The sequence below is a fragment of the Ruditapes philippinarum genome, unplaced genomic scaffold (assembly GCF_026571515.1).
Source record: "Ruditapes philippinarum isolate M1 unplaced genomic scaffold, ASM2657151v2 ctg3085_1_1_1_1, whole genome shotgun sequence".
NCBI lineage: Eukaryota > Metazoa > Mollusca > Bivalvia > Venerida > Veneridae > Ruditapes > Ruditapes philippinarum.
Window position 1 is genome coordinate 285657 of NW_026859772.1, and position 23833 is coordinate 309489.

Consider the following 23833-nt stretch of genomic DNA (forward strand, 5'->3'; position numbering starts at 1 on the left):
ATCTTTGTGTGTTAGAATTTATAAACCTTACTGACATTTTCACTTCAAATGATTTTGATTATTTTAAATAATGGTTTGCTAGTAAAATTGCCTTTTTGACTCAAACTTTGTTGTCATTTTTCATTTTAATGAAAACATTTAGCTATTGATCAATAAGTGAATAAGAATATTTTTTTATTTTATAATTACCGAGTACATTTCACGCTAATTGTGAGACGAACCCTAAATGACGTCTATATGGGCGCCGCCATTTTGAAATGGACGTCACGTCAAGTTACAACGCAAGTCAACGGGAAAAAAATATAAATTTAGCATTTTGACAACATTCGTGACTTAATGAAAAAAATGAAAAACATGCCTAGAGATATTGACGTCAGGGTTAACATGACATTAATTTAAATGATTTTACTATTATATTAAATAAAAAATGGAATGTTCAAATTTGATGGGACAGACTATAGTGATTTGCACTTTGTGTTGTAATTGAATTTAAGGGAATGTTTTGTTGGGAGTGTTGATTTAGAAACTCTTTAATTTTAATTTGTTTGGTAATTTAAATTTCTTACACTCAAGAGCTGGTTAAGAGTCTGACATCTTTAGTCCGAACCAATATTCGACTTTTTCGTGATGGTTGAAAAGGAAGAATACAAAGAAATTACAAGTCGACTCCGGATACATATGAACAATATTTTAATCTATAATTCTTCGTTAATGTTCATGTAACACATTTTTACTGACAAACATCGAGCACAGTAATGTTTGTGTTTCATTTAGATATAATTTTATAATGATTTTTTTCTTTCATGAATCATTTTTAGCTCGACTATTCGAAGAATATGAGAGCTATTGTAGTCGCCCCGGCGTCGGCGTCAGCGTCCGCGTCGGCGTCTGCGTTGGTTAAAGTTTTTTGTAAAGTCAAATATCTCAATAATTACTTGAGATATTCAATTGAAACTTACAATACTTATTTATAGTAACACGGTACATCAGATTGACAAGTAAGATAACTCTGCCTACAATATTGACAGAATTATGCCCCTTTTTAACTTAGAAATTTTGGTTAAAGTTTTTTGTAAAGTCAAATATCTCAATAATTACTTGAGATATTCAATTGAAACTTACAATACTTATTTATAGTAACAAGGTACATCAGATTGACAAGTTAGATAACTCTGCCTACAATATTGACAGAATTATGCCCCTTTTTAACTTAGAAATTTTGGTTAAAGTTTTTTGTAAAGTCAAATATCTCAATTATTGCTTGAGATATTCAATTGAAACTTACAATACTTATTTATAGTAACAAGGTATATCAGATTGACAAGTTGGATAACTCTGCCTACAATATTGACAGAATTATGCCCCTTTGGAACTTAGAAATTTTGGTTAAAGTTTTTTTGTAAAGTCAAATATCTCAATTATTGCTTGAGATATTCAAATGAAATTTAAAATACTTTTTTATAGTAACAATGTACATCAGTTTGCAAGATTGCATAACTCTGTCGGCAAAATTTGAAGAATTATTTGCCCCTTTGAAACTTAGAAATTTTGGTTAAAGGTTAAAGGTCTTCAAAGATATTTACTTGAAACTTTACACATGCACTTAGGGTCATAATTGGAGGGTCATAATTGTATGTCACTGACCAAGTTCCATAACTCTATCTTGCATTAAGGCTGATTCATATCCCCTTTTCTACTTAGACTCTTGGTTAATGTTCACATGCAAGTTTTACATATCTCAATAACTATTAAAGATATTTATTTAAAACTTCACATATGCATTTAGGGTCATAATTGAAGGTCACTGACAAAGATCCCTAATTCTGTCTTGCATTTAGGCTGATTTTTCTCCCCTTTTTCAACTTAGAAATTCATGGTGAAGTTTTGCTTGTAAGCTGTTATCTCAATTGCTACTGAAGGGTTTGTGCCCTTTTTTGGGACAATTTTATGCATTCATAATAATAAAGCAGTGATTTACTTGATAAAACATCTTAATTAGAAGCCTATGTACCTTTTCTGTCAAATTTATGTATTCATAGGTAATTAGTATTATTATACTCAATAAAACAACCTTGTGACATTACCTTCCGAATAGTCAAGCCAATACTGTATAATTAGACTCTCTCTAAGGCCTATAACATGAGTTTATTAAAAAAAAATTAGACCTTTTGTGATGTTAAAAAATTTAACATTATCAAGGCTCTTTTACTATCAAGCACTTAGAATAGTCGAGCGTGCTGTCCTACTGACAGCTCTTGTTTGATGATGCAATAAGGTTATATTTTTAAAAAAAAAAAAACTTTTGAATTTAAATTCAGAGAAAAGTGTTTTTAGCTGCATGTGACACGCTGTATGACCAAAGTAGCACTGAATGTGGAATTGTTTACTATATAAGTAGCGCAATTATGTAAACAAAGTAGTACTAAGTCCTTTGACTTCCATTCAAGATACATTTAATTTTAAATCACTGTAACTGCTCTTAATTTATATAATTTATACGCAATGTTACGTAATGCAAAATATTTCGGTTATTGGCGAGTGAGTAATTTTTTGGTAACCAAAACAGAACCCCCGAAAAAAATTTTTTTTTTGAGAAAATGCAATAAAAAGCATTTCTTGGGTATTTAGTATAGTCCTTTAAAGATCAATAATTCTTTTTTTTTTTTTGCATTGAACAATTATGTCTATAATGATTGATTAAAGGTTATCTCGTGCCTCCATTTTAGGAATGTTTAGGAAGAGAAATGTGGAAAATAATGTTGTTATTTTTCTTTTGGAAAGTTTGATAATGTGAAAGAAAGAAAAGTCGCTTCCAGAGTTTATACAGTTTAGTGCAAGATTTTAGAAATTTAAAATTCTTATGTGTCACAGTGTGCAAAAATAAGTGACATTTAAGTTATAAATGTTGACTGAAAATGGCAAAAACATCCGGTGATTTAAACAGTCCTATATTTCTACTTTTCTCAAACACATTTCAAGATTTAAATTAAACCATGAGTTCAAAAATTGCACGCAATATTGTTGTAACTCAGTTTACATAAATTGCAAGTTAACACATTGTTTCCCTGATTGCCTGATAAGAATACAATGTATGAATGTCATTAGAAATGTCTTCTTCGCATTTGAAATGTTAAAGACACCTTTCACCTGACATAAACTGTCCTTTTTTTTTTCTCTTTGTGCCAGAGCTTGTATGTAAACGTATGTTAATGCAATGTACATTGACTATAACTTATTTAACATTCCACGCTATAGGTACGCCACATAATGAACATTAAAGGCCTCAACAGACGGTAGGATTTTGAAGTACAACACCAATTAAAACTAAGATGTACAGACAAATCTTAATGTGTGAAGGGTACTATTTCTTGATTTCGGAAACCTTATGTCAAGATGTAAGGGATAGGACATGTTCTATTTTGAAAATCTTGTCGTACCGATTTTTATAGACCTCCCACAATGACAAGTAACAGATAACCAAATTATCTCCTGATAATAGGTGTAATGAATGAAATTCCAGAACAATTAGGGCTAAAAGGTAAACATAGTAGTAAGATGGGGTAAAAATGATGTTGAAAAACTCTTCAGGAGACCCAGTGTGTTATGTTCGAATCCCAAATTATTCCGAAAATGATTATGTCACGGTATTGAATTGTTCTCTAATTCGGGGAGGGGAGGTAGTTTGTAGGCGACCAGATAGCTTAGTCAGCAGAGCCGCAGTACGGTATTCAGAGGGTCCTAGGTTTGAGTCTCGGTCAGGCTTCACATTAAAAAAAAAAAATATATATATATATATATATAATATATATATATTTTTCTTTTTAAATGGAGGTTTTCAATCATTACTCATGGCGAAAAAAGTATTTAGTGAGTAAAGTATGTAAAGGATCAATGTAAAGGGATCCTTTTTAGGGAAACCTCAGATGATTCTTACAGTGTAGAATTACCCATAGGAACTCTGGAACAGGACCGCATATTGCGGCGCATAAATCCGAATCCGTACCGGCTTTACATATTGTTTGTCCGACCTTTGAATATCCTTTCATATTATGCGAGCGGGTGGTCTTTAATTATCTAATCTCAATTAAATATAATCTGCTAATTTAAAAATCAGTCAAATATAAGGTATATTGAAAAAAGAAAAGGAGTGACATCCGCCATTTGCCGCAACGTTCGGCGTAAGTTACCCCCTTGATATGCTTGATTTTTGTTTTAATTTTTCTAGTAATGAATACGAGATGAGTGCCTAAAATATTTATCTAATGAATCATGTTTAAATATTCCTTTTTTTAGATAGACAAAATCAGTTGGACCATATTACTAAAGTGTCTGTTTTCTCCATTTTAACAAATCAATACACGAATACGCCCGTTATAATGCCGCCTATACATGTCAACTCGTGTACAAACAATAAACCGTTAACGTTATATCCGGACGATACCTGATAGTTGACAAAATAACGGGAATAAAATTCTGAAAAAAAATAGTAATCAATTGTAGCCAAAGGGGAAAAACTCATGCCGAAAACGTTGCGGCAAATGGCGGATGTCACTCCTTGTCTTTTTTTATAATACCGTAAAATTTGACCAATTTTAAAAGAGACAGATTGGGTTCAATTGATAATATATTTTTTGAGTCCATACACTCGGCTAATACTAAAAGATATTTAGATGTAGCAAAAACGTATTTAAAAACCGTTACAAGATCGAAAATATACGCCACAATCTGCGGTCCCGTTCTCGAGTTCCTATGGAATTACCGTCTGAATGCAAGTGTTGTATAGCTTTGAAAATTGTACATCTTATCTCTAATTAGTGCTGCACAGCTAAATCCTACCGTCTGTTGAGGCCTTAACAAGCATGGATATGCCTCTATACCTCGTGTGGTATTTCGGTTGTAAAAAAAAAACCTGTTTTGGCAGCCTGCCAAACCGAAACTATTTAGGATATAAATGCACTGTCTGGCTGACTGTCTGTCAGATAGGACTATGATGATGATATGATGGGTCAAACACAGACATTAGTAACTCTTCTTGTCTATGATTTATAGACATGGTTAAACAAAGTAGATATAGATAATCATTGAATAAATTACCGAATATGATTAATAAGCTTTTTATTGTTGGTTTGGACTTGAAATTCACTTTATTTTGTAAACTTATTTGTTGATTTTCCCCTACAGTACCATGTATCTTTTGTTGGAACTTTAGATATTAAGAGTTGGTCAACGAACAGTATCAGGGTTTTCATTATTAACAGATTGGTGATCCATATCATGGATTGAAATGCTGTTAAAATCGCTTGTATATTAATACCCATGAAAACCCTGCAGTATTGAACACTTAGAGAAGCAATGATGTGGACTGGCCTGGCTCTGCACTGGTGGTAAAGGCTAAAGGCTAGTTTTTTTCAGTTCAAGCTAAGTAAATGTTGAAATTTTTAATCGAGACTGCTCCAGACTACAACAATAGTGGTTGCTAATTATAAAATGTTCCATCATGCTGAAATGGATGAATAATTAATACACCATTTTACTTTTCCTCGATTCATATAAGAATATCGATCTGCCATTAAAACTGGCTGGTATGTAGCGTGCATAAAACAAAAAGAAAGAAAAAAGATTTGAGATCAGTGAGCAAGATTTAGTAGTGTTGTAAAGATGATTATAACATCAGCTGTTACCACAGTTTTAATATCTGTGTAAAAAAACCGGGATGTGATCATATGTCACCAGATGTCATTAGATATCTTCTGTATTTCATCATCACTCGTAACACTTGGTATGCCGTATAATATTGACAAACATCGTCAGATATATTCTGTATTTCATCACCACTACACTTGGTATGCCGTATAATATTGACAAACATCGTCAGATATATTCTGTATTTCATCATCAATTGTAACACTGTATGCCGTATAATATTGACAAACATCATCAGATATATTCTGTATTTCATCACCACTACACTTGGTATACGTAGTGATATTGACAAACTTTTACCTACTTTCAGCTGATATTCTGTAACCCCTCTATTACCATATTACCATATTTGCTATAATTAACGTAAGCTTGTTTGTTTTCAAATACGTAGGAAATTAACTTTCCTGAACGTTGAAGAGATTTCCTAACTTGAACAATAATGATTATGAATATATAGTACTATATATAGTGGTGTCATATATTTGTAATTGACATATGAAAACACTACATCACCAAGTACTATATAGTATCATAGATTATGTGGGTTTTTTTTGGTTGTTGTGAAGGAATTTAGTAGAGGACAAAACCATTGTTCAATAACAAGTCCTATGGTGATTAAAGACCAAATTTGTATGCAGCTGTTAAGCGGAACAAATGTAACTCGGTCAAGCAATTTATGGGCCCTTTGATTATATTACTTGTGTACATTTAATGTTTTTCAGTGTAGTTGTATAATTATGTACTTACAACCACTATAGTTAAGAAGATGATACTGTATGTTTCTGTAGGCAGTTAATTAAAATTGTTGCCGTTTTTGTTCTCTCCTCGTTTTACTAAGTGTTTATTATTTAAATGCTAATTCAGACTATGCTAGTGCGTTGTTAACCAAAATATTTATGCTGTTATACTTTATTTTGACCTTTTTAGTTTTTTTAAAGTACATTTATGTATTTTAATGAGTACTGTTCACCTTTAATTAGAATATAAATTATGGTGACATAATTATATTTTATGATTTATGATTTTAAAAGTATAAACCGATCAATTATGAATCAAGTCTTATTTTATTTTTAAAAGAACTTATAGAGACAGTTTCTTTCTTTGCTCTTATATTAATTAAGATCATGACTATGAAGGGCTTAGTAATAGAAATTCTGGTGTATAAAGCTGTGCGCCATTTAACTGAACGTAAGGAAGGTACATATAGAATCAGAAAGGAAAGTTTTGCTTTAAAAAAATACAAGAAAAAGAGTTGCGAGACTCTAAACATTAAATATTTCTCAAGGAATTTTACATGGCTAGTGGCTTAGTAACCTGGACATACTTTAGATTCTTTTTTGTGAGAAAGTTATCCAGCTAGCTGACGGAACATCCATGGTTCTACTCGGTTGCCTGTTTGTGCGAAAAGGGCACCTGAGGTCCTCCCCCACCAGTAATGCTAGAAGGTTGCCATATTATGACCTATACTGTGTTGGTGTGATGTAGAACTCAACCAAACAAAATAAAAAAATAACAAATGAAACCTCGACAGCACAATATAATGTATAAGTCTGAATGTAATTCTTCATTTGGTTTGGTTTATAATAATCAAGATATAACTTTACTTATGCAATGATAATTGAGCTACTATCATTTATATAAAGTATGCCAATTAGCATTGAATGTGAAAACATGCTGACATTTATCCATGTATTGAATGAACTTTGCTTTGATTTGGAATTGCCCATTTGTAAGCTGTAGGAAATTTCAATGTTGGGTCAAAATACTCATATTATATTATTCAGCCACTATTTTTTGAGTTCAGTCGGTGCTTCGATGTGCTAAACTGTCTTGCTTAGCATCCTATTTCTCATGGCATAAGATTCAGTCCTAATATCGCAGGTATCTTGCTGAAAATTAATGGGTTGATCACTTAAAGACTTATAGAAACTGGTCATAAAGGGTTTAGATAATTTAAACAGTATTCAATATGATTATAAACTGAGAGTAATTCTAATATTTCAGACCGGTGATGGTAACGGTGATTCTGTGAAAAGAAGTAAGAATGATGAAAATTCAACGGCAGAATCTTCATGGACGGGAGAGACCTGTTCATCACTCCGTGCAATGATGTCGGCATTCCAACCATGGTCCCCGGCTGTAACAAGTGCTATGAAGGAAGGAAAGATGTTGCCGGCTCCCCCAGCTATTATGAGAGAAGGGTAAGTTTCGATTCATTAGTATGTATACAATTCAGTGAAACTTGGTTAAAGCTTCAACTTTTTGGAACCATGACTTTTTGTATACTGTATCAGGGGTCCTAAATATGACTAAATTAAAGAACTAACATCTTATAAACAGCCTAAATGAGTGAACAAAACTGAATCAAAAACAAATTCACAACTAGTGGACAGATAGAATTGTGATACATTTTTTTTCTCCTAATTTTTAAGATCAAATTATAAGATGATAATTACAATTGATGGTTTATTAAGTAATAGAAAGAGCATCGAAACACAAGGCTATCTGATTTGTACAAGGGGGGCCAAGGAGTGGGTTAGCCCCCAAAGTTAGCCCTCTTAAAGTGTTTAATCTTAATTATATGATGGGCCTCTTATATCGGGCTGCAGGGTTTCAAATCCAGTAGTCTCTCAAATCATAATGTGTAAAGCAAGAAATTTCATTTAAGAAAGAAAATGTGGCTGCCATGAAGTTGAATCATTAAAGATGACTGATATCTTATAAAATGGCTTTTAAATGTAAGGAATATGTTACAGGTTTAATATTTCATTCGCAAATTAAGAAGCAAAATTTTTTTTAAATAGGTTGAATACCTTTGCTTACCATATAAGACCATGTCAATTGACAGTGTCCCTGTCAATTGACAGAAAATTTCAAGATCAATTATTGATTTTCTGAACCTACCGTAAGTGAAATGCACTGAAAAGCTAGTAGTAAAATAATGTACAAACATGGATAAAAAAGCCCTCGGGGCAACATTTTGTATTGATCTAAATTTACATTAGTCGGTGATCTTTAAAATGTCAACGAACGTTTTTTGAAGTGAAGTTTAAGGTCTATTTATAGATCAAAATGTTGTCATGTCATTGAATGTTGAAATAAATAAGTTAAGAATTAATGAACTGCTTTATGATAGGTTAATGTATCTATAAAAACCTTCAATCCAGGATTCGTGGGTTTGAGCCTCACTGCCGTGCCATAATCATGGTTCCTCATATGACACCTGAAACTGGATAGTTCTAGGAAGCCAACTTTAGAGTGGTTTAAATGGACTGCTTCACTGGCATTTTAAAGTGGTTCATGAATTTCAACTGAAAAATGTTTTTATAGGCCGGCACATGTCAGTTTCCAGCAATGGAGTGTTTTACTGAACAAATGAATACTATTTTATTTAGTTTAGACAGTGAAGAATGATGCTCTTCATTTTGCACTAGTTCTAACTTTACAAGTGCTCTGACCTAGTCTTGAGATCTCCATATAAATGTAAATGGCAACCTCCTACTCACTCATATGTTAAGACACTTTTAAAGACTCAGCTGAATATGTCTTTTCTTGCACAGATGTTTAACCTTTTATCACCCGTCAGCCATATTGTTTTTTATAGTGTAGATGTAAACTGATACTGTTTGAATGTTTGAATAAAAAACATGTTAGTTCTAGGGCAAAAAAGCAATTGCTATCTGATATAGATATAAAAGTACATGAAAAAAAGTGGTACCATCTTATACTATGAGATTGCTGTAAAGATTTGTATGAAAATTGATGCTTATGATTTGAGTTGAAAGTATTTTCGCAAAAAGAAAAACAGCAACAAATTCTTTAAGTTGTTTATAATTTCCATGCTTTAAGGTATTATTTATATCATGATTGTTGTGGTTACCCACTGCTGAATTTCTGAAGCAAACTTTTCCAAGTTCCATCTTATTGGTAGTTGTCAACATTCCTCAAGCCACTCCTACATAGCCCTAGCCTCTAAGTTCTGGCAATAGTGAATACTCAAGTCCTTGATGCATTGAGTATTGGAATAAATTTTTGATTTGGTATGATATTATTAAAATAAAATATGTTTACTATTGTCCTAATAGTACTTTTATTAATTTCATTTATTTTTTGTATTTCAGGCTTACAGGTACAGCGCCCTCCTACTTACATTCAGGTCCCCCAGTGCTACTACACCCTGACAAGGTTGTCCCCCACTCAGAATCAAGCAGGTATGTGGTATTTGTTAGCTGATTTTAGTAAAAAAAAAAATACTGGATACCAGGGTTTACTAAGGCAGCTGGGTCGTAAATACTCTATGAAGCTTGCTTACAGAAAGTCCAATGGTTCTACTTATTTGTTTTCTTACTGGTGTAATGGTTCTACTCACTTAAGTGTTGGTGTCTGAAGTAATAAAAGAAGTGCCACCTGAGATATCTCTCTACCAGGTGGTATATGACCATGACAATATAAAAATGGACACAAACCTGGATTTCATATAACTTGAGAAATATTATTTTGTCAATCATCTTCACTGTTCACTACTCAGTCAGTACTTGAAGTTTTCTCTATAAATGATAAAGGGTTTAACCGAGATTGAAAGTTGAAGGGTGGGATGGTAAGTGTTTCAACAAAAATTTCGTAACAATGAAAACAGCTGGTATATGCTTACCAGTAACTTAATATTTATTTCGTCCTTAAAGAATAAATTAATCCACTTCCATCTCAGTCAAGTGGAAGGAACATATTAAATGACAGTGTTTTTGTGTTGACAATAAGGGAAGCAAAAAAACAAAGTAGCAAAAGATTGCTGAAGGACGATTTTAATAGGTTATGTTTCCTGTTTTTCCAATTCCTTGTCGCTTTACAATTGTGGCTTGGTGATTATTGACCCAGACATTGTTCATTCTGTCTGTAGACTGTAGATCTTGAAATTATGTCTGTTGGTGACCAAATCTGTTGTATTTCTTGGCACTGGATTGAGGAAACAAACATTTTTATTTTTTGGTCTCAAGAGGACCGTTTTATCGCATCGGAACAAAACAAACAAAAAACGCAGCAAACCCTAAAAAGTTTAACAAAACCTATCTCATCAGCATCATTAGGGACGTCAAGTTGATCAAATATGTACACGCTTGCATTAAATTATGATCGGTATTCAGGAAACTAGGTCATGGAACCACAAAGCATGTCAGCCGTTTGCTTGCCAAATAATTTTACGTCTTGTTAAAAGTTGTACAACAGCGGAAAAGATTATATAACGTAGAGCTGGTATTTGTGTAAAATTTTCATGACAGAATGACGAAAGGGTTGTTTTTATGCCTGAATGTTTGTTTCCCAAATTTTAATATATCTCAAGTGGACTGCAACAAGACTTTTTCTATGGTGATCATGTTCGTTGGTTTGAGACACAAGTCAAGGGCAGTTTAGTGAGCGTTCAAGTGTTCATAATTATATCTGATCATGAAACTGATTCTAAAAATAATTCAGGTTGTTAGATATCCATGTTAGAAATATGTATGAACTTTTAAACAAGAAATGGTTGTTTAGCATATAATGTAAATTAATGTTTGCACTTCCCAATTCAAATTCTTTCATTTGATATAAACAGAGTTTTAAACATACTTTTTTCTCTCTTTAAAACACATGCTTCAATACTTGTAGTGAGCATGTTGCTAGCAATCTCATAAATTGAAAGTCACTTTTCGGCATCTGGTTAGGCTGGTGTGTTGTTTTTTTTTTCTTGTTGTTGAAAATTTTGAAAACTTTTAGGATAACATGATGTCTGTGGAAAATGGCAGAGTAATTGAATTCCCATCGATTTGCAGGGAGCATTCTTCACATACACTGGCATATTGCCGCAAACTTGCAGGCTATAATTGTACAAGAACCAGTAATTGGCAAAAAACAATTTCGGAGAAACTTCTTAAATCGTGAAGTTTCTGCGTCGCGGCTCTAGGGTCTTATAAATCCCGGAATACGTCGAGGAAAGAAAAAAATGCACTCCTCGTCTCCTAGGAAATGCATTGTGACGGATTCAGAAACTTTGAGATTCTATAATGGAAAATGTGATAGAATCAAGCGAAAATCCGTCTGAATTTCAAGAAGACGGGAAAGAAAAAAATTGCACCAGATTACTTTAGTCAAAATTGCAAACTAGAATATAGTAAGGTACCTTTTTTTGACTTATTTTAATACTTACAAAAGCAAGCAAAAGGTGATTTAATTATGGTTCCTGGGCATAAATGTATGCATGGAAAAGATTTTAATATTGTTGCATGATATTTAGGTGGTCAGTGTGTCTGCATTTCAGAAAAGTACTTTAAATTTAAATAAGTTGTTGAAGATATCATTGGACTTTAGCATTTGTAAAACTCAAACAATAAATTATGCATTAGAATAATAGAATTTTAAAACTTCCATTTGCTTGACCTTTCTTTTACACTGTGTATTATGTATTGGTATATTCAGACACATAATAGCCAGTTTACCTTTATGATTAATGATTGACAAGTCAGTGCAGGTCAAATACACAAAATAAACAATGTCCACACACCCAAATACAATTAACAATATGAATCTGTAATTGACAATAGTACTCGTATATGTCAAATTTATTCTTTTGGACAAAAATTTTTTTGTATCTTACTCCATATCATTGTTTTTCTCACAATTTGTATGAACATATGTTTTTAAAAAACACCACATCATTGTTGATATTGTACATGTTGGTTTCAGGGCATTAGCCTATTTCATCATAAAATATTTATTGCATTTTATTAAACCATAGTTCAGACACTTTCTTTTGCCTTTAGGGCAGAAATTAACAAGTCTTTTCACCTTCTTTTTTGAAGAGTTTTATCAGCAGATGTCATCAAGTGCTTATTTTATCTGTTTTGTGTGAATTACAGCAAATGAGATATTCGTACAAATGTCTGTATCAATATTAGTGGGCAATTAGTGTGCTAGACAGTGGCTTTACTTGATAGACAGAAATATGTCTGAGGTTGGGTTAATATTGGCCTGTATTATGATGGTTTGATAATTGCCCTGGGGAAAACAAACAGAATGCTTTATGCCAGTCAATTTGTACACAAGAATTTCTTAATTTCCCCAGAAATTTGGGATGTTTTTGTTGGTGTTTTATGTATAAACAATTTTTTTACTAGCAGATAAAACTGTGTATAATTTATTTATAACATTATTAGTTTTTTATCTCTGATACTGGGTTTTTGATGGTTTGGTTGATGAAGGATGAGTGTTGAAGTTTATGTCTGAATAATTTGTTTGTTGTTTTAAATGGTAGATAAATGAAAGACTTCAGATAGGGCAAAGCTGTCAGACATGTCTGAGTATCAAGGATCACTCTGTCTGTTCTTTCCACAATTTAGTGAATGTATAATTTGAAATATTTCACAAAAGTTTTTGTGTATGAGTATAACTGTATAATTATAGAAGGACTGTACATCACCATGTACAGACCTTGAAATGCATCTAAAATGTATCTTACATAGGATTATTAGATTATTTAAAATTGCAATAGATTTGGACCCCCCCCCCCCCACACACGCACACAAACACACTCACACACCTCTACCCCACCCCACCCCCTAACTAAGGCCCCGCGGTTACACGTTTAAAGTTTTAGCGGACTCGTTTCGATTTTCATTCGTAAACCTTTACAATATTTTTTACCGTTTAATAGAAATGACCATATTGTCTTACAAAATATCATAATCATTGCCTGTAATCATGGATTTTATCAACTCTAATTGGTTTATTCCAAAGTAAAAAACAGAAAATGGGTGTTTACAACATTCCACTTAGCATTACCGTGCAATAATCGCTCGTGACATTATTCATTTTTTTGTAAAGTTGATTTTCCTTTGGTCTTTCAAAAGAGCAAAATGGGGATACAATGCAGAAAATGTGTGCCGACCCAATCGTGATGAGCCCTGAACATTATCTTTTTGTACATGTAAAGAAAATAGAAAGTAAGTCATCATTTGGCGACTTAAATGCATGGTGTAGTATAGTACATAGAAGTACCACCGTTTAAATGGTATCTTTTCGGTTCTAATAACATTTGTGTAAACGTTTACAAAAAATTTTAAACGTGGGAGCCTTACCCCTAACACACATCACATTTAAATTGTTTTAGATATCAACAGAGTAGGTTCTGTACTTTCATATAATGTGGGTTTTCATGAATGGGTCTTTAGAGGTTGCAAACTATTCAAAGGTGAAGAAAAGGTGCTGTCTATAACAGTAATTCAGTCAACAGGGCATTTCAAATGAATGGTTTTGTTATGTAAATTAAATGCAAAACTGAAATATTTCATGAAAAAAATTCTAAAGCCCTGTTGGAGATGTACTTTAAGGGATTTAAAAAAAACAGTTTTATTGACCTGATTAAATACGGAGATGAGAAAAAACGAAAACTTGTGGAAAACTACAAACACGTTAATAATTGAAGAGAAGGATGCGAAATGAATTAAAGTTTAAATCTTTTTATTTCAGTAGATAATGATGAAAGTTTGATTTAAATGAGGTTTATTTTAATGACTGTTAAGTCGGTTTATTGGTGTTATGGTTATCGCCCCTATTTTAGGGCTCGAACCTACGACCCCTAAAAGTTGTGAGGTAGGTACAAGGAAAGTCGCCTTATTATGATCACAATAAGTCAAATTTATATCATCTTAGAATTATTATTTCATTCCAACAACATATTGCTTGAAACAGAATTTTTTTTTATTATAATAATTATTAATCTGTGACCTGCGGGGATTGAAAGTGATACTTCTGTTAACCGAAAGTGCTCATTTGAGTCCTTTGCCTATATTGCTATAAGGCCCCGTCTGCGCATCAATGCAATCTGGCTGTTGGAAGCTCTCAGTTTTTGTCGTTGATATTTTTTTATGGAAATAATATTGAATACCAGTAACTTGAAATAAACTGCTCCAAATTTAAAAGCAGGCGGGCAAATTCATTTTTAGATTGATAATTATCTATTGATTAATATCGTAATACTTTGGAATTCTGGGTGTTGAAGTTTAGATTACTTTGCACTATATTGCTTATTTTTGTTTCTCGGCTAAGAGGGAGGAATTTTCCCATGAACTGTTTCCATAGTTTTTACTTTGTACTGCAGGATTAGATTCATCATGAAACAGTTAAAACTTGGCAACTAGCTCATTGTGCATATTACCAACATAGTTTCCAGCATTATAAACACTCTAATAACTAACAATGGTTCCCAGTCTGTCATCAAACTCAAATTACGAATTACAGTTTTTCCGTACAACGGACGGACATAATCAAAATGAACCCCTCCTCTCTTCCCCACCCACAATACCGAAAGGTCAATGACCGATTCATTGTAAAGGTCAGGTCGATGGGTGGGGAGGGGGAGGTGTTATAATTATAGGAGTTTTATAATACAAGACCAAAAGATCATTAATGGCGAGTCGAGCATACCATTTTTGAAACCGAACTTTGAATGTGATGTTTACCAATAAAAATAGTTTTGCATCTTTGTAATTAATCTTTATGATCTTTTTGTATGATCAAGCTAGCGATTCATGGGTCATAAAAGGGGTTTGGGATGAGAGATGGTGAGTTTTTAGAAACGTGTTAATTATAAACTGAGTCAATAAATTTTAATGGAAAGTACTTTAAATGCCCTTGGTGTTGATGTTATGTACTTGTGGCAGGAGCTACCTGTCATGTTAATTAAACCAGTAATGTTTTTTATGCCCCCACTTTGGGGTTTGGGGACATAAAGATTTGCCATTGTTTGTATGTCATGTTTTTGTGCAGTTTGTCCATAAAGAGACCACCTTAATAAATATACATCAGGTTTGGGCTGATAAACATTGCACCTTATGTACCAAACATTTCTTCATTGTTGCTTCTACATTGATGCTCAGGTTCCGGTATAAAACATTTTCGCTGAAGCTGAAAATCTGAGTATTTATCTTATTCACAGATATTTATGTAAGAAAGATGTTATTTTTGCTTCCTTTATCAATTTTTTGCTGTGGCTTAAATGTTTCCAGGTGGGTTAAATTGGGTAAATTGAATATACGTAAAGCAGAGTAACTTGGTGCCTTCTTGCTGCCTGGCAGCTGGCAAATGAAATTGGATAGACCTTAAGGCAATTAATGTGATGAAATATCGTGTTTGTCTATTAAATCAGGCAAGATTATGTAGCAAGTTAAGGCAGGTACATAGTGTGCCAGATTCAGTGCTATCTGGCACTGGTACAATTACTCAGAAAAGCATGTTCCTGATATTTTTTTTGGATTTTGGCAATCTTATATCAAAGAGCTTGAAAAGTATGGAGTACAATAGAGGCCATTGTGCTATGTATAATCAGTGATTTTAGACAGTTTTGAATCATTTTTCAGTCACTGCCTTCTTAAATCTAAAGCATTTGCATAGAAACAATCTATATGTGATGTAATAGAGCACTTTAACTTCATTGGTGCATTCTCTAACTGAAGCACTTTAAAATTTGGTAAATAAGAAAATAACTTTAAAGTATGTGGACTTTTCAGGCCACTTCCTCTCATTTTTTCAAAGAAAAGAATCTCATTCATTATACGAGAAATTATGAAAATAGGCTTGCCACCACTAAAAGATGCTTCTTTTTGTCATTTATAGCAAAAATTTGGGTTTTTCTCTCGCTCTTATTTCAGTTACTGAGACAAGTGTCTTCTGTCAGCAGTTTGTTCACTGCATATGAACTGACTCTAATTAAAATGTCTTAAATTAAATTTGCTGATGTCACGTGTGTCCTGTTTGTATCATACCAGTGTAAATGCTCATGAAAATGCATGAAAAAATAGAAAATAAGCTCTTAAACCATACAACCTGCTCAGGTGCCAAACAAGTTGCTTGTGGCAATTGATGCCTGCCCATAATATAAACTACCGGTATGAACTGTTTCGCTGTTCAATCAGAATATATTTTGAAAATTAATGGTTTTTGTCTAGATTTTAAGATGGTCATGGGCAAGTGCTTTTCCATAACTTTTTAAGTTGGAAAACAAGATTTTCGATTTGGAAATTCCTTACAGATGAGCTTGGATGAGCTGTTAAACTTGACTTTTAGACTTTGATATAGTAAATATAAGTTGTATACACAATTTGGCTAAAGTTCTGACAAATACCATTCTATTTACTATCCAAATCTTCTGACACATTTGATTGATTTATAAAACATTTTTTTCTCTCTCCCTCTCTTCTCTCTTGTGAAAATAAACCTTTCAATCTCTTAAAAATTGCTATAAGACTCAGGAATTTCAATAATTCTTCTCTTTTTTTTTACTGATAGTTTTATGGTTATCCGCTATTGGCCTAAATATTGTAATAAACAAATTGGAAATATCTTAAAGCCTGCATGAATTCTGACATGTTGATAATGCCGGGGTTTATTTTTAAGGAGAAAGTACATTAATAACTACAAGTAATAAGGTCTTAAGATTATGTTTCCTGTGGAAAATGAAAAAAAAAACAACCCAGCACTTTTTTATAGTTTTTTAACAACATGCTGTAAAAATGCCGTGTGCAAAAAAACAAGTTGAAAAAAAAAATCTAACTGCTATAAAATGCGAATAGTGAATTTGATTTTTGGGATGGACTACTTAAGTTTTATTTGGCTCATTTATATTAGAAATTGGTTCTGTTTTAACCCGCTGTTTTTCAAAATTAGGCACAGTAAACAAGTAGTAATCTTTGAACTTTCTTAAAGGGACTTGACCTATGATCGAAGTTTACTCACAATGACGTAATAAAAGCAAATATCGAAATTCTTAGCCAGATTTGTACAAGGCTTTTATATTTGTACAATACCCCACATGTACAGACTCAATCAAACCGAGTCTGCAATTTTCATGTAATTTTGTTGTGATTAATGCTTCCGAGGGATCATACTTTTTCAAAAAAAAAAATTCAGTTTTGGGTCATTTTGTACAGTAAAAATGAGTATTCTTGAAAAAACAGAGTCAGGGAATCATCTGAAAATTTGCACACAAGTTATTGGTTCACACTTACGTCAAATGGTATACAAGTCTTAGAAAAATATTTCCATGAATCCCTGTCATGTTAAGAAAAATCTCAATGGAGGTACCGTCTATTCCTCCAACTAACTGGGGAGTGGGGGGGGGGACAAGAATCTTAAAAATCTTCCTAGTTCTGGTAAATTGATCAGTACTACATGCACATTATCTCTCAAGAGTAGAAGTAGGTCGGAAATTGATAAGCTGGAATGTCTAGCGAAGATTATTTTTGGCAGTATAAAAACATTCATTAGGCAAGACTTGTTATTTCAGTCTTTACAGACAGATCTGCCATAGAGCAGTGCTCTCTGGGAATAATCATAACAAACATCAATGTTGACATGATCTGATTGGTTGAATAGTTCTGATCAGACACTTATCATTATTGTTATAATGATAAATTTCAGACTTGCTGTCAAAAACATCCTAACAAAATCCCTTGAAGTTGTGTCCCAAAGTGTTTAGAAAAAATTCTGTGTAACAGTTATAGTACCTTGAAAATTCCGACATATATTATTCATGACTGCGATTTTTCTGGATAATATGTTGACAGTAGCATGCTGATAAAATCCAGAGTATGTCACAATATTTCGAAGCAATAACTTGTTTTGGGGGAAAACAAAAGAGTGGTCTTTTGGTAAAACTCTATTTTATTTGCTATTTTTATGACCAAATATGATCCGAGAGTGCGGGCAATAAGAATTATGGTATGGCGGCTTCAGAGCAGTCTCAAAATGACGTCCCGTTTGGTGTCTGGTGCCGATAATTCTCAGCGTAATATAAAACCTCTATAATCGCTGTTATTGATTGTGTTTTCTATACTAGTGTGGACTGGTCCAGTAACAGTTTTCCGTATTGAACATTCGGTCACAATTGAAGAAAGGGAGATAATCAGAGACAGAATTATTAGTCCAACAGACGTTTAATGGGAGAAGCTGCGTCAAAGAAAAAGTTATCAATTACCCGCTTTATAAAAGCGATTTTATGTAGTTTTAGGACATTTTAACTTGTCAGAGTTAGCAAGTTTTACTAGAAAAGAATTGAAAAATGAAAATTAACGAGGTTTGAATGGAAAAGAAGAAACAATTATTTTCACTTCAGATCGATGTCAATATATTTTGCTATTTATAACATACTGTACCTGTAAAGGTGTCAAGATTTATGTTCCTGAGAAAATGTACTGTATCATTTGCTTGGTTTTTAGAGCAGCTGCACTTTAAAGAACGATATGTTTTATCTAGCAATTAATCACTCGGAGACACCAATTGGATGTCAACGTGGTGAAATTGTATTCTCGATATATCGATTCTTTTTATTGGAAAAATGGCAGTAGACAAGACTATAATATGAGCTACTATCATTGTTTGTAATTGGTTCAGTGAGTCGTGACAGTTGTTCGTTTGAAACCGTAAAAATCCCTTTGATGTATTGAAATTCATCAATATTTATAAGTAACATACTGTAAAGGTGACATGTGTTTTTCACAATATAGGACAAAAAATTCATGAGATTTTAAATAGTTATCATCAGATTCTTAGATTCAAAATAATACAGGGCACAGTGTATAAAGAGTTAAGACATGTTTTAGGCATGGCCAGTTTAGGGCCCAGTATAAACAAATGCAAGCTTTGGGAGAGTTGTGCCTGGGTATTTATAACAATTTATAATGACCACACAGTCCTTTCCTTAGTTTATATATAGAAAACAAGGAAGATTTTAAAGCAAGTGAAAGAATGGTGTTACACCAGAGCAGTGCTCTGCACACCTCAAGAAGGGCCGAATAAAATCCTACTATGATGAATATAAATAATGCTCACTGAAGTAACAAAGGTTGTCAAGCGTGAATTTAGTACCTTAAGTCAATTCATGTATTAAGCCAATTACTATCTGATCATTATTTTAATGGCAATAGAAAGATATGAATATTGTTGGACGAAATTGCAATTATAAAAAATGTAAAATTTTAGTTTCAGTCTCTTTAATATTATATTTACAGGTATGAGCCTAATTACGCCCCCAACGTCTCGCTCGCCCCCGTTCAAAAGTGCAAAGGTGAAGATGATGATGAAGAAGAGGAAGAAGTAGAAAAGAAACGGGCACCAACTCCAGAGCCGGGCCCATCTAAATCTTACAGAGAATGGGACCTCTCGGAGAGTGACGATTCCTCGGGTGAAAGATCGTCACCTTCTCATGGTATGTGGCAATAAAGGGGGTTTAGTAAAAGCTGTAACAGTAAAAGTTTGGTAGTTCTTTGGGATACGTGTCATAAAACCCACGTTTCCTTCCTTGAGTGAGATATGAATTCAAGCAAAGAATATATTTATATATGACAAATAAATTTCAATTTTGTCGTCAGTGACTTTGTACTGAATATGTCTTTTGGGAATTGGGGGGAATATTCCAGTGGTTCAATAAGTGATGGTATGCTTCTCAGTAAAATATTTAATGGTAGTTAAGTAAAACAGAATTATTATTTGTACACAATTTGTAAACTCAAGGACAGATTTTTTCCACAAACTTGACAATAGGTAAAGATACCATGTTGTGAATGCGTTAAAAATAAGTGTTATCTAATGTAAATAAAGGTATTAGAGTGTAAACTTTTTAATCTATTTTTGTCCTATTTGCTATTGTGTAGCGAAATTTCATCTAATAAAATAGTAATAGTAATTATTCAAGTTTATATTACTAAAAGATAGTAATTATACAAGTTTATATTATAAACATGAAATATAATGAAATTTTTTTGGTCTTGTCAGGCGAGGAATCTCAGTTGTCACCAACCACAGAGAACCAGCGTGCTCTCGAAATTGAGTTAGAAATGATACGTCAAGCTCTCGACGGCAAAATCGGCGAGGAAAAGGAGGAGAAAGACCGGTTCTTACATGAGTTTTGTAAACTACGGGCGAAACATCAGGAATTATTAAACAGAAATATTCAAGCACGGAGAAATTTAAAGCAGGTTTGTCAACCTTTGTTTGTGACACCACCATGTGTAGAGAATTGATTTTTTCTACACTGAAACTATAATTATCATACATGTTAAAATGACTTTATAGTATAGGTGTTGAAAAAATTGTCGTGAGAAATTGAAAAGTCTTTTTTTGAGAGTGAATTTCCCTAGAATTTTTTTTATGCAACAAAGAAAAAGAAAGAAAGAAAAAAAATCTTTTTTTATGATTTGTTGTCATATGATGGCCACCTGGCACCCAGAAGATCAGATTCCATAGTTCTTGTGTTAAATTTGACCGATTTCAGAGGAATTTTATGATTTCAGATAAAATGTATGATTTGATTTCAGAGGATTTGTAATGTTTATCTATATCCACTTTTATCTATGTAAAAGCTCACTTTATGTCTGTTTTGTATCATCACAGAAGTCTGTAATGCAACATGTGCAGATTATGTCATATGCAGAAAATTGATTTTCTTCCCTGGAATCAACATGTCTTGCATTTATATTTTTTAATGTAGATGACGAAAAATTGTTGTTACAGCAAATTTTGTGGGTTTCACCAGTGTTTTGTCTACTATGAAACGGCCCATATTCTGCGTAAAAAAGAAATCATTGACAGGTTTGGGCTTTGGCAGAACCTTATTTATTTTGTTGCTTATATTTCTACTGAAATTTAAAAACTTCATTTTTATTCTTAGTCTCCTACTTAACCTGGCATTGAGGTTATAAAACTTAATTTTATGACCTCTGTCTCAAATTTCAGCCTTTTCATTGGTCAGTGTGCCTTTCCTGTTGGCTTCTGACCAATCAAATACCAGAGATTTGAGTTTGAGTTCAGAAAATTCCTTTATAACCTCTAACCCTGGTGTTTGATAAATTTCAGTGATTATTTAGATAGTGGTGATAGTAAAAGTTGTAATGTTCATGAATGATGAAGTTTTGATACTAAGTATAAGATTGTAATCTCTGTTCAATTCAGATATATGGTGTTTTAAAACAAGCCACATGACGTGTTTAAGCAGGAAGTTAGGTGCTTAAAGTTGTGATGTACCAACAGCAGAATTTTTCCTAGATTTAATGATAATTTCTAGCTAATATGCTACATGTGCTTGAAAACTAAATGACATGGAGGTTTGGAAATTGATATAGCGGTAGTCGCGTGCAGAGAGAAAATCACATGTACAATGTATTTGAAACACTCCCTTCAAGCACGTCTCCTAAGTTAGACTAGGATATATATAGTGTTACGTTTCCATGGGAACAAGAGAGTCAATTTTACTTAAATCAGATACATTTTTAAGGGCTAATTTTGTGATGATGCAAGAAATGTAATGTTTGTGTAAAGTGAAGCATTATTTATTCTTAAACAAGAAATTTAAAAATTGGCTTTCCTTAAATTTTCTACCTTTGATGTGATTTTCTCCTATACAAAGAATTTACTGCAGTTCAATATTTTTCTTCACTTTCCAAGAAAAATTAGCCTTTTTTTCATAACCCACTGGCCAATGGTAAACCTTTGGTAAAGTTTTCATAATATGGTCATTAACTTCAATGCTAACAGTGCTATACATTGGAACTTAATATGTGAATATACCTTGATGAGTTCTAGTACACCTATTTTCTGAGGAAAAGGTCAAAGGTCAAGGTCACTTGCACGTTAATTAGCAAAACATAAAAAAAAATGATCAGTTCACCATCGGGTATTGAGTAAAGTGGTGCCCACTGCTCCTTAGACAGCTGTTGTTATGTTTTGAAATTTACCCAGTGGCGGCATGGCAAAGTGGTCAACACTTCATAATAGTAAGATTTCTACTAGCCATATGGGTTTAAACCTTGTCAGGGTCAAGTCATTGTTTTCTCGAGCAAGAAACTACATTCATTGCTCAGTACTGATTTGTTCAGGAACAAATTTTAGAGTGTTTATGAGCATAATTATAACTTCCAGGGCAATTTGTATTTTACAGGAACTAGCCTATCTAAAAATAAATGATGTATTTTGCAGGAACTAGCCAATGCAAAGGCATCAACCAAGGAGAAACTTCAGGTGGTAAACGATAAGAACCATTCTATGGAGAAAGAGTTGAACAAATTAAGACGAGACTCGGAATCCAGACTGAAGGAAGTAAAAGATGACAACGCTAAACTGCTTAAAGACGTCGAAATACTTCAAAAACGGGACGATTTAGAGGTAAAATGTTAATGATTATTGTGCTGATTGTGGAAATTTGATTTTGCATGTAAGGGCTGAATTGAGCCAAGCTGGTACGCCTCTTCAAGTACCCTGACCATATCCAATGCAAGTCTGTTCCGTGTGGAAAGGGTTAAATATCTGTTAAGTTGTTTTAATATCAAATACTTAAATGATTTATTTGCAATTATAAATATTATACAGTTTTGTTCAACTTATAATTGAATTTTTTTCGGATATTTAGTCAGAATTTTTTATTTTTTTCAAAAGAATTCTCATAAATTGTTCTTAGTATCTTATTTTCACGTTGAATGAAATTCCTGCTTTTTCAAAATGTCTACCCAATTTCATTCATGGGAGGAATATTGGCCCCCTGCCAGCAAAACAAAATGCGTTATGAAAATATAATGGGATTCTGCCAGTTCCATAAACTATTAGACATACCATCATAAAAGGCCGTAAAGAATAATTAAACTGAATTTCAAATTGGACGTATTCTTACACAAATAATAGAATTGTACCTATAAAGAAGAAAGACGTTGTAAATCTGTCTTTTCTTAATACAAATAAACATCTTTAGACAGCTCCATATTATTTATTGCCTACAGAAAGCAATAATGCATGTTCAAGAAGAAAAGAAGGGGGAAAAAGTAGTTCTTGGGGAAAAAAATAGTTCCTATTATCAGAGACACAAACATGCCATAGATGGATGGACTGATGCATGTAACATTAAATTCTAGATTTACGACGCCGTAACATGGAATTGTTATGCGTGGTAATCAATAAGATGTCTCCGGTAGTTTTGAAGTGAATGATATCGTGGTAGGTTTGCATGACTCAAAATATAAATTGTCCGTTTGTACATCGATAACAAGTTTGGAACAGGAATTTCGCCTGAAATGATCTAATTAAGGCGAAATTTTACCGGAGGAAATATGTTGGAAGT

General features: G+C 33.0%; 1 protein-coding gene across 1 annotated transcript in view; it reads left to right on the top strand.

Moving 5' to 3' along the window:
• Positions 1 to 23833, top strand: part of LOC132757885 (ski oncogene-like) — a 49321-nt gene that overhangs the window by 10601 nt on the left and 14887 nt on the right. The window contains exons 2-6 of the mRNA XM_060749379.1: positions 7708 to 7904; positions 9825 to 9914; positions 19740 to 19936; positions 20503 to 20705; positions 22702 to 22887. Of these exons, the coding sequence (XP_060605362.1) occupies positions 7708 to 7904; positions 9825 to 9914; positions 19740 to 19936; positions 20503 to 20705; positions 22702 to 22887 (873 nt within the window). The remainder of the gene's footprint in view (positions 1 to 7707; positions 7905 to 9824; positions 9915 to 19739; positions 19937 to 20502; positions 20706 to 22701; positions 22888 to 23833) is intronic.